We start from the raw sequence: 11,963 nt of genomic DNA, 5'->3' as shown, positions 1-11,963 counted from the left end.
CTGCCCTGTAGGATTACTGAATGTAAAAACTACGACAACATGTACAAACTAAGAACGGCAGTCAAATAGCACAACAGACTGAAATCAAGATACCAAAACAGGACATCCGCGAGTAAACCTGGGGAAAGACGAGATGGGGAATTTATTTAACAGCAGCGCAATGTTTTATGTCTAAGATTCAGCTGGTTATGCTCGTTTACCACATTTACTGTAGTATCTGATCCAATTTGGTTCAAAGACTGCAACTCCATTATGAATCAAACCTTGCTTATTTTTGATTAACTGATCGTTGAGTGTATAAACTGTCACAGTGGAGTATTATTTCTCCGTAACTACACATTTTAACTTTAAATCTCAGCTTTACAAATCAGCCTCAAAACTAACATTTAAGTTCAGATGAACCAACATGTTAAAAAGCACTTTGAAATGAAGCTGATAACTTACATGAACTGTACCCTGTGGGTTGAGGAGATGGTCTCCACTCTGCTTCACTCAAACTCAGCCAGTCCGCTGCTCACCAGAGGCAGATGGACCAACTCTTCCTTCTCATTGTACAGCAGCACTGTGAGCTTTGGGTCCCGGGCCTGAACAGACAAAAAGGGCGCATGGAGGCAGTAAGACTGGAAAGTCATGTCTCGCACTCTGGCAAAGGTCTGTGAGGTCAAAGGTGAAACCATGAACTGGGTTTTGGCAATAGAGATCCACGTATGCAGGTGCCTTGACCTCTTTCAATTAACTATGCACTTTGCCTCCCACACCTTCTTGACTGTGGTGGTGTTGAGTCTTATTTAATTGTCAAAATGTTAAGATCAAGATCTTTTTTTCAAGAGAGACCTGAGAACAATAAACATTCATTGTCAGACAACCACCATATGAAAATAACACAGATAATTCCTGACCACAATCGAGCAACAACTAGAGTTTGATTGGCGTGTGTCAGTCACAGTACGTCGAGTGAAAACGAAACGCCAGAGCTGGAAGACCCCCCTGCAAGTTCCCGGGCAGCAACAACAGCAACAGAGAGAGAGTGGTGTATAGGACAAGGACAGTCTTCCGCTTGTAGGGGATGTGAAAGGAAAAGCACTGAACATGCTGACGCACATTCGACAGAAAGTAAATAACATTTGTTTACTCCATAGAGTGCCCTTAAATAACTATCGCTGGGTCCAATCCAAATGACAATCGGTGAAACATAATGATTGCTCTTTATTTATACAACAGTGATGCTTTGTGTTTCTTACCACAACAGAGGCTGTAATGTGGCCGTGTAACATGTCGATCATCTCATATGCCGCCTTCACGGTCCACCCGGGGCTGTAGGGCAGCACCTTTTCATTCTTGTTAATGTTCACGCTCGGAGACTTGAAGCCAGCGACTTTGACCTTGAGTGCCCGCGATGGAAACCTTAGCAGTTTAGCCGGCATCTGACGCAGCCTGACAGGAAGTGACAGAACATCAGATTCTTTCATTCTCAAGCTCCCGAGGGTATTTATGGGAAAACAAGTACCTCTAATTAAGTTCTCCAATAATCACTTTTATGTAGTCGTTTGTAGGTCTGTGTACTGACCTGTGGACTTTTAGTCTTGTTAAGTGTATATCAAATAATTAAATATGGAAATTTAAATCAAACTGCACTCCTGCAGTGTGTGTAGTTCATACTTGCTGGTGGGCAGAGTGTCGTCAGAGCCAAAGTCGACGTGCTGGACCAGGAGCATGAGGGGCTCAATGCTGGCGAACTCAATCAGCTTGGCCCGGTAGTACTTCCCATCACTGTACTCTGCCAAACAGGGATAGCCTGGAAACCACAAGCATAAAATCAGGTAGGGCTGGGCGATATGGAGAAAATCAAATATCACAGTATTTTTGACCAAATACCTCAATATCGATATTGCGGCGATATTCTAGGGTTGACAATTGCTGCTTTAACAAAATATCTTCACACTTAGATTTTAGATAAATAATCATCAGTAATGTGGACATAATGTCTAAGTGGGGAAAAGGTAAATAATAGAACAGCTAGAACAGTCTGGTAAGTTCAGAAAAGTACATCACTTTACTGGAATGCAGCCTTTAAAACCAGGAAAAGACAACACTTATGTCATATCACGATATCCAAAATCTAAGACGATATCTAGTCTCGTATCACGATATCGATATAATATTGATATATTGCCCAGCCCTGAAATCAGGTCTGTGCAAGTTACTGAACTCTGCACAGAAATGTCTGCAAAAGCAACAAGACATAACCTCAGGGTTACTCTTTACAACAGAAACATTTCAATGGGGGAGAAAAAAAAAAAAAAATCTGCTTTCTGATGCGATTTCTCGGCTTTACATGCACATTATTGTGTGACCTAGTATTACAAGTGTACACAAAAAATGGTATTCGGGACAGCCCTAATGCTGATATGATGGTAACTACTGTAATTCCTCAAATAAAAACCGGTAGTCAATTAAACGCCGGGCCTCTGATAGTGGCCAGGGGCGTGGTCAACACGGACAAATAAAGGAAATATTAGTGTGGATAATCTCCTAAATGCCTTTCATATAATATTAAGTAAAAATAAAATTCAAGTTAATCATAATGTTTTTAATTGAACAGATTCAACAATATATTCATGTTTTTTTCCACACTTTGTTTTTCTGGATTATGGTACTCATGTAAAGTATTATTGTCCTACCGGTATTTTAGTCAATGTGGCTGTACGTTACTCAGCCAAGTGTAGTTTGTAGTAACGTACAGGTGCCAATAGATGGCAGTAGCTACATTGGAAGTAACCAAGGTTATAATGACGAAACTGACGAAAATGAACAAAATAACGAAAATTAGATGGGGAAAAAACATTGTCGTAAACTGAAATAAAAATAAAAACGAGGCATTACAAAAATAAACTAACTAAAACTGTAATGTTTGTTTGCAAAACTAACTAAGTTTTATACTAAATAAAATGATCGAGTAAATGTCCTTAGTTTTCGTCTTTGTCAATGTCTTTCATAGAGCAAATGATGTTATGAGAGCAAAAGATACGTTATATCTTTCAGAGTTGACATTTCAGTCTATGCCGTAGACATGTATAGTTTCCGACTGGGAACCCAGAAATTCCGACATTCAACGTCAAATTGAACACAAGATAGTCCATGCCCCTCGCCTCGTCGCCTGGCATCATAGCGGTACCAAAAGTCTGAAGAAAGCGGCAGTCCTATTTGATTATGACTGTGTCAGATAAAAGTGCCTTGCAGTGGAAGGTGGTAAAATATATGGACAATTTATTACAGGGAAAAATCCCACGAATTTGAAAGTACATTTGAGAAACGCGCACAAGCTAGGAGGCTAACCTAGCTTACCTTAACAAGGTAAAGGAGAACGCAAATCCCCCTTTCCCCGAAACAGAAGCTAACCCCGGTAACGTTACGGGCATAGATGTATGGATACAGGGCCAGGCAGCATGACGGAGACAACAGCAGGACAGAGAACACTACAGGAGGGCTTTCACCGGCGACCTGACAGCTGCTGGTTAGTACATACACAGGAACACCAAAAGCGGGAGGAAGTGTGGGTTAATATGTGGATTGATACTTGGATGTCTACACAACTGTGTGACTCGATTGACTTCAAAAAGTTCGCCACTTTACTCAAACCAAAGTTCAAAACACCTGTTGATGTCTTCTTTAGTCTGTTGGCTATTTAGGTTTTTTCCTGGAACACGTCACTTACACATTTTACACTTTTTGCGCGTCTAGTGTAGACCGTTTACATATTTGTGCTCATCATATGTACATCGTATGTACCGGTGTTATTGTTGAATACATTGTGAATACATATTTCTAAAATGGTATGATGTTTTTGTTGAGTTATTATTACACAATACTTTTTCTGACCTTTTTGAATCCCCCGACAAATAACCCATATTACAAAAAAAGACTAAAGGCAGTTACACACCAACCAGCCGGCCGACCGTTGGCAGAAAAGGCAGTTGGGCTGATCAGTCTCCCCGAGTTGGTCAAAAAAGTGCCTCGGAACACACCAAAGCGAGACTTAATATGTCTTCATAACAGCAGGCGGCGCTAATCTGTATTGTCGCCCCAAAAAATTAAAACCGGCAGCTGATTGGATGAACGCTTCACCTGGGTCTGGTTTCTCCGGAAATTCAAAGCCAGACTGTCATGGCGGCTTGTTCAGAATACGATCTCATATTGTACTAAAATAGTTCATTGAAACATGTTTCTGAAAACATTTTAAGCGAAAAATAGGCAGTGCAGTTGCTGAATCTGTCTTCATTTCAGATCGACAAAGGTCAGTTTAAAAGATTTGTCAGATTTTGAAAGACTTAGTCACGCTCATCCTGCTTGCCATTTCCGGGTGAGTCCCGACTGCCCTGTCTCCAACTGAGCATGTCAGGTCGGCTAAAATGAAGGCTGACAGCTCCTCCAACGGACGACAGCACGGAACACACCGAACAGACTCGAGTCACTGACCTCGCCAGACTGTCCAACGGCCAATTATCGGCCCGGTGTGTAACTGCTTTAAAACCAACATTAAAACTAATAAATACTAAACTAAAACTAAGCATTTTCAAAAAATAAAAACTAAACTAGCAAACCCACTTTAAAAACTAATTAAAACTAAACTGAATTTGAAAACAAAAAGTCAAAACGAAATAAAAATTAAAACTAATGAAAAATGCAAAACTATATTAACCTTGGATGTAACACGGGTCTCATTTAGTGCTAGCAGAGAATGACGGGCTCTGGTGCTAGTGACGGACTTTTCAACAACAGAACGAAAAGAGTTTTAAAGTATGCAGAGGAAAACTCAGGTGAAAAAGCTGCGAGACATTTCGACATTGACTCCAGGAGAATCAGATACTGGAAGAAACAGAAGGATGAGCTGACAAGATTAGCCGACAAGAGCAGAGCACGGCTAGCTGGAGGTGGGAGGTCAAAAGTTAGCCTGGAGCTAGAACCAAAGCTACCGTCTGTAACGTTAATCAGATACTGGTGTGCTGCTGCAAACCAGCAATGTGTTTTACAAAACTACTGTATGTATGCTCATATTGTAATCTACCAACAATACCGTAGTAGCTGTATTTGAAATAAATACCGGGTACATTTACAGGGTTCAACCTGACACAATGGTGGTGTTTGATTAATTCTGACCCAAATTGCTTTGTCGCCCTTCTGGCTGTTGTTGTATATGTTGATATTTTTGCAAATGTTTCTTAAAAAATGTATGATCTCTGTCCACTGGAACGCTATGGCTTTTCATTTTAAAGTTTATTTAAAACAATTATACTTATCAAACAGATGGAATTAGAAATAAAGGCCTGAGCCTTAAATATTTTTTGCAAAGTCCCAACCATGCCTGGAAACAGGCAGTGAACACAGTGAAATGTTACCTTGACAGAAGTTGGTGAGTCGTTGCAGACCGTAGCGGTTTTCATTGATTCTGGCCAGAGCCTCCTCCAGAGTCTCTCCATCCACCTCCACGTCAGCTTCCCCCTCCAAAGGCCACAGGAACAGCTGCAGGACAGACAGTTTAAACTTCAGTTTAGCTTCATTTATGAAGAGTTAATAACTCACTATAGACAGTCAACAATAATGAATAATAAAAATTCAGTTGTAGGGCAATGTGCAATTTGTTGTCAGCTGATCAAAGTGATCTGATTTTGACAATCAGATCACTTAACTGATCACTTAATCAGATCACTTAACAGATAACTATTAAATTCTAGTGTCCAAAATTACCCTGGAAGGCTCAAAGGGAACTACAGTTGCAATGTTAAACAAGAGGGCACAATGTATTTGGACCTATCAATCATGTTTAAGTGATTTTTACAATACACATCTATCGTTTACTCAACTGACTCAGTTTTATCACCTAAAATAATTTTAACAGTAGCCTCCTGTCATCAGTACAAACTTGGGTTTGTTCATTGGTACTACTGTAAGTACATACCATTTTTAAATAGATAATGTTATCTCTGTTGTTAGTAGTTACCTTGTTGGGGGTCAACAGGTGCTTGACCCTGACTTGAAACCGTTCTCCCTCCTGTGGCCGATTTGGGTAGATAAAGGGCCCGAGCACCTCTGGGTCCTCTAGACCCTGGAGACATAGCATCTGCATTAAAATTACTCACCCTGCAGCGTTGTGCATGTCTGGTAAAGACAAGGATCACAACATGAAACTAGTATGAACTGTAGCCACAGAAGTTAACTGAGGTCTTATGTCAGTCATGAGACTTTGTGAATCATATGACTTTTATGGTTTACTTCAGTGGTTTATTCATACTGCTTTAATCTTCTTTTAGCTAAAGTGACGCTCCAAAGGGCGACTAGAGGCAACTGTTATTAGACTTCATCAAATCAATAAAAACTGCACATAGCTTGCTCATTTTTACCTACCAGTCTGATGTTTTAAAAAATATAATAATTCACAATCACTGCTGGTTAGAACACAGCTGCATAAAAGTGATTTTTGGCCATTTAGAAGCAGGAGGACTCCAAAACAAAAAAAAGCCCAGTAACCTCCAAGTGGTTACTGCCAACTTGTTGAAAACCCTTGCCTTCTTAGACATGCAGCGGACACAGAGCAACATGAACATCTCATGTATTTGAGTTACTGTCCACCTAATGAACAGATCAGTTCTGCTTTTAGCTTGCGAGATAAATATCTGGCTTAAGCTGCTAGATGTTCCACTTCCTTGACCGCTAATTTGCTTTGCGCAACTAAATCATTTAAATTTGGGTAAACACAAGTATATGGGATGCACGTCATCACCACTTTAGGATTGAGGTTGATCATCAGATTTAAATGATCGCTGTAGATATGGTTAATGTAAGTTAAATTGAGTTGTGGTCTCGGTTTCTTTTTCCAATCTTTATATTGTAACTACAATACCTCAGTGTTGATGTCCCAATCATCCAGGAGGAGGGCAGGAGACATCTCTGCATGTTCCTGCAGAGAAATACATATATTCTTGAGTGAATTGTGGGCAAGCACTGCTTCATCTCGGGAAACAGAGAGCAACAGAAACAAACAGACATACCTGTGTCGAGACAGTCCGGTCAATGGAGGCATGTTCGTGGTGACACAAGATCCTGCTGAGGCTCAGCCTGTCCAGGAAGAGCATAACTTTGAGGGGTCCCCTTGGGTCAGTCGGCAGCTCCTACCACGCACACACACGAACACACACACACACACACACACACACACACACACACACACACACCAACTAGAGTAGTTGACTACCAAAACCACCTTAAGAAGGTATTGAGCGTAATCCTACCATGACTTGCATGTCCACAGAGCGGCCCAGCAACACCTCCCTCAGCAAGGCCAAAGCATCCCGCTGCCACTTCCCACCAATCTGAACAGCCAAAGAGGAGATCATTCTAATAATTATTGATTTGAAAATATAAATACAATACAGTTTACTAAGATTTTTTTATATACCGACACAAACTCTTACAGGGTTGATGCTGTGCAGCTGGCAGGGCATACAGAGCTGAGGAATGTCATCACACAGCAGCCTGGGGTACACATGGACCACTGGGATGCTCTCCACCAGGCCGTAGTCCACATATTGTACCTGGTAACACCCAAACATTTACCAAAAAAGACCACCAGAGGAAAAGCTTTTAATTTGTTGCATGTATATGCAGTTTAGCATATACTGTGTTAGATAACATCTCTTCATTGTGCCATATTGAGGATAATTATGTCAAGGTTTTTGAAATTCAAGGTGATTAAAAGTTTATTTTAACATCACATATGCAAAAGAGGATATATATATATATATATTTTAAAGATAGGGCTGCCCCCTTTGAAAATCTGAAAAAGTGCAATAGTTATTGAAGACACACTGTGGCTTGATTGTTATCTTTTGTTTGATTCAGGATTAATCTAGTTTAAATGGTCCATGAAAGGTCTCTCCAAAATAACTAGAAAATGACTTTTTGTGTGTGTCTTCCTGACCTTAACATGTCCTCCCAGCACCTCCAGCAGCTGTCCTCGATACCACAGCATATCAGGTCCAATGACGGAACACCCAAGGACTGACTTCCAGGTGTAAGGCTTCTGCTTAGGCAATGTCTTCATACTCTGCTGAATCCTCTCCCGAAGCTGCTCCAGCTGATACTCTGAGACACACACACACACACACACACACACACACACACACACACACACACACCAGAGTAAAGATAATAAAAAGACAGTGACAATAATTTTAGAGCGGATACAGGTCTGTTTGGCCCCATCTCAATCAAATACAAAAACACCTTCTAAAAAATACCATACACCTCAACCTGTTGTTGCTTTTGGTTTACACATACAGTACTGTACATTAGGGCTGTCCCAAACGATTATTTTTTTAAAAACAATTAATCAAGGGATTATTTTTTCGATTAGTCGACTAATCTAACAATTAATTTTTCAATTAGCGATTATTTTCCCATTGCTCAATTATTAACAACTTACACAAAACAAATTTCAAAAAGGTTCAAGTCTCGATTTATTAAAATTGTTTAACACTGCACTGTTCAAGTAAAATGAATTTGTAGTGCAACCTGAAGCCAGATGTAGGCTATCAATCCAACCACAAAATAAAGTCACTTTTAGGAGGAATACAAAAATAAAGACTTAAAGTAAACAGAGCAAGTGCAAAAAGAGTAGCTTGTATTTGCTTTTTTTAACAGTAGTAGGTAAAATAGTGAATACGCTCTTGTTTAATATCCAAGCTCTTCTCCCTTTAATCTTACAGTAACAAAAGTGCAGTTTTAGCAACATATGAAATCAAATGTATCATCACAAACATACGGCAAGTTGCAGAGGGTCTAATATAACAGTCTGTAATCGACTGGGTCACTCATGATGATGGTAAACCAAAAAAAATAACACTGCAGACTGACAGTGTTTTGATGATGCTTATTGTTAAGTCATAGCGGGGCATTAAAACGAATCAATGGACTAACGTACCGTTGGGCTACTAGTGGGAACACATTCTGTGTCACTATGTTGATAATCACACACGTCTACAGTGCACGTTGTGTCCGAGCCCGGCCCGGCCCATTAGCTGGAATAATGAGCCCGAACCTGATTTAAACCCGACAATTTTTTAATACGTGGGCAATTATTACTGACGTTCTAAAGGACTCGTGAGATATCTGAAACAATCTGGCCTGAAACGATCTAGCACAGTTTACCTCACACTCAAGTCAGTGCAGAACATCTAACCAGAGCTACGGGAGAAGCTGGAGAGGCATAGCTTTCTCCCCACCCAATTAGGCTAATAAAGTAATGATTAAAAAACAAACGCTTGATCAAAGGCCCGGCCAGCCTGGCCTGGCCCGGCCTGAGGATAGTGGCAGGAAATATCAGCCTGACCCGGCCCGTGGGTCAAGTTCGGGCTCGGGCATGTTTTGAGTCAAGCATGTACTATTAAAAAAAATCTCAGTGACGATGTGCTCTTATGTGCACCTGCATTCTGTGTTCTGGTGTAAATGAGACCGTCCTCTCCAATGGCAGTAACAGTTATCTGGATGTGACTGAGGCATGGCAGCTCTGGGGGTTGGTACAACTGAGTCTGCACCTGTACACAAATACACACACACACACACACACACACACACACACACACACACACACACACACACACAGTAACAAAGTTTAGTCTCTTTCATCAACAAGGCAATTCAAAGTGCTTATATAAGACATAAAAGGCATTAGGACAAGATATATAAAGAAACCCAAGAAAATATAAAAGGACACACATAAACCAAATTAAAAATTAAGATAAAAATAAGAAATAACAGAACAGAGTAAGACAGTATAGCTATATAGTTACAGTGCAACATTCTTAAGCTATGATTTAAAATAACTACGATCTTGAGTGGACCTCAAATTGTCTGAGTTTGTTCCCATGTGTTGCATAAAAACTGAATGCTGCTTCTCCATGTTTTGAATCAAGTATTTAATTAAGTATGAATTACAGTATTTGTGATACAGGCACTGGCATTTCTTTTAGCTGTTGCCCACACTGAATATTGTTCTTTGCTAAATTTTGAACTGTTAAAAACTACAATATATTGTCAACAAGTGGCTGATTAATGGTATTTAGAAATGGTTAGAGTGTTAGAGTGTTTTTGTGTGTGTGTGCGTGTTATCACCTTCTGAGCAGACATAATGGTGCGGGGGGTAGGTCTTGGTAGAGCGGGAGTGGAGACGAGGGAAGATGGGGAGGGTAAAGAAATGAGAGGCGTTGGGGGAGTGTTTTTGTTCTCGCCATCAGAGCCACCAGTTTTAGTCTCGCTCACTGCAGACTTTGGATCAGTTTCTTTGGATTTTTGAATTACAGCATCTCTGCAAGACCAAAGAAACATACACTTAGAAAAAAAACAAAATAGAATATCAGCCACTGACTATTGGCACAAAGTACTGGATAGTAAATATATAGTAATAACGTTCTTACATATAGCATACAAATCAGACTCTTGTGACTGCAGAAGCAGGAAGCAAAAATAGTCCAACTGAAGCTTATTATGATAGTCAAAAGTAAATATAACATGTAAAGCATTTAAGAAACTGTTGCATTTGTATTTTTGAATTTATTTAGAGCTTCTGATGTGTGGTAAAGTCTAAAAAAGATATGATAGAGACAAGATTATGGCTATTAATATTATTATGGATATTAAGTTTATGGCTTAAGTTATTTAAGACCGATAAATCCTGACAATCATATAGACAAAAAACACAAAAACTTCCATGCATGTGTCACACATGCACGCACATACCTTGGTTTTCTTTCCTTGAGGGCGAGGCCTTCGCTGGCCAGAAAGTCTGCAATGTTGACCAACTGTCCCATTCTGTTGGGGCAGAACAGTGTGACAGGTACTGGACGCTTATCTGTCAACTCCTGTATAAAAAGAGAGGAGAGGGAGACACAAAGTGAAACTAGGGCAGTGCATCAACAAAGAACAGAGGTGCATAGTGGAAAGCAAAGAGTAAGAAATAAGTAGGGCTGTCCCCTGGGAGTTGAAGATGCAAATTGTCATTCAGAGACCCCTCAGACAACTGAGATTCTTTAAGTGGAGCAGTCGCTTTTTGTTTTGTTAGTGAGTGTGCAGTGTAGCCTACTTCTGGGGACATTTCCGTTTCTTAGGAAAGTCTTTATGAAAAAAAGGGCTGTGTGATGTGTTTATACTAACACTAAGTCGGTTTAGTAGAGGCTGTTGGCTTTATTTAAATGCTGTAAAGCCGTCCACAATCCGCACTTGCCAAGCCACACATGCGCAAACTGTCACAAATAAAACAGGCTTATGCCACAGAACAAATAGTCAAATATTTGTATTTAACAGCCAAATCCAATTCGACTGACAAAATTCTGGGTCGGGTACAGTCCTAAAGATTTGTTAAGTAACTAATAATAATAGAGCACCTTTGAAGCCAGCGACTTGGAGAAATTATTAGTCTTTACAAACTACTGTATGTAGATAAAGAAGCTGGAGCAACAAACTTGACCAAAAGGAAAAGGGAGCATGAGGTGAAGAAAGGAGAGAAAGACCTTGATGGTCATAACAGCCGAGGCTCCAGTCAGGTAGTTGGAGAACATGTCGCAGGCTGTAGCCGTCCAGGTGGATCTGCCTCCTGCTGGCCTGAAAGACAGAAAGGAGAGTGAAGAAAAAGTCAAAGTGAGAGAAAGTGAACCAATAAAGACTGGAAAAAAAGTGGAAACCATATAGTGATAGACCGATTGTATCGGCTGGCCGATATTTGCGTTTTTAAGTTTATCGGCCGATACGCGGCTGCTGCGTTTGCCGATAGTTTTTTCAGACAGGCGTCCACAGGCAGCTCTGTGTTGCTGGAGACGCTGCAGTTCACGTGCAGACCATGCACTGCCCCTCCACCACTAGCACCATGGCAGTCTTAAATTACAAATCAAGCACTTTATTTCAATGGCTACTTT

The 11,963-nt window shown here is 40.4% G+C and overlaps 1 protein-coding gene across 1 annotated transcript in view; it reads right to left on the bottom strand.

The window, feature by feature from the left end:
- Positions 1–452: 452 nt before the first annotated feature.
- rnf17 (ring finger protein 17) overlaps positions 453–11,963 on the bottom strand; it is a 28,372-nt gene continuing 16,861 nt past the window's right edge. Inside the window, exons 24-37 of the mRNA XM_078262906.1 lie at positions 11,562–11,652; positions 10,792–10,913; positions 10,168–10,360; positions 9,479–9,590; positions 7,976–8,139; positions 7,470–7,589; positions 7,287–7,367; positions 7,047–7,166; positions 6,899–6,955; positions 5,999–6,103; positions 5,397–5,520; positions 1,660–1,795; positions 1,242–1,434; positions 453–584 (exon numbers count right to left, since the gene is read on the bottom strand). Coding sequence (XP_078119032.1) covers positions 489–584; positions 1,242–1,434; positions 1,660–1,795; positions 5,397–5,520; positions 5,999–6,103; positions 6,899–6,955; positions 7,047–7,166; positions 7,287–7,367; positions 7,470–7,589; positions 7,976–8,139; positions 9,479–9,590; positions 10,168–10,360; positions 10,792–10,913; positions 11,562–11,652 — 1,714 coding nt within the window. The 3' untranslated portion in view covers positions 453–488. The remainder of the gene's footprint in view (positions 585–1,241; positions 1,435–1,659; positions 1,796–5,396; positions 5,521–5,998; positions 6,104–6,898; positions 6,956–7,046; positions 7,167–7,286; positions 7,368–7,469; positions 7,590–7,975; positions 8,140–9,478; positions 9,591–10,167; positions 10,361–10,791; positions 10,914–11,561; positions 11,653–11,963) is intronic.

This window comes from Sander vitreus, chromosome 11 (genome assembly GCF_031162955.1).
Source record: "Sander vitreus isolate 19-12246 chromosome 11, sanVit1, whole genome shotgun sequence".
Classification (NCBI taxonomy): domain Eukaryota; kingdom Metazoa; phylum Chordata; class Actinopteri; order Perciformes; family Percidae; genus Sander; species Sander vitreus.
The sequence above is the reverse complement of the archived record's forward strand: the minus strand, read 5'-3'. Positions and strand labels throughout refer to the sequence as shown.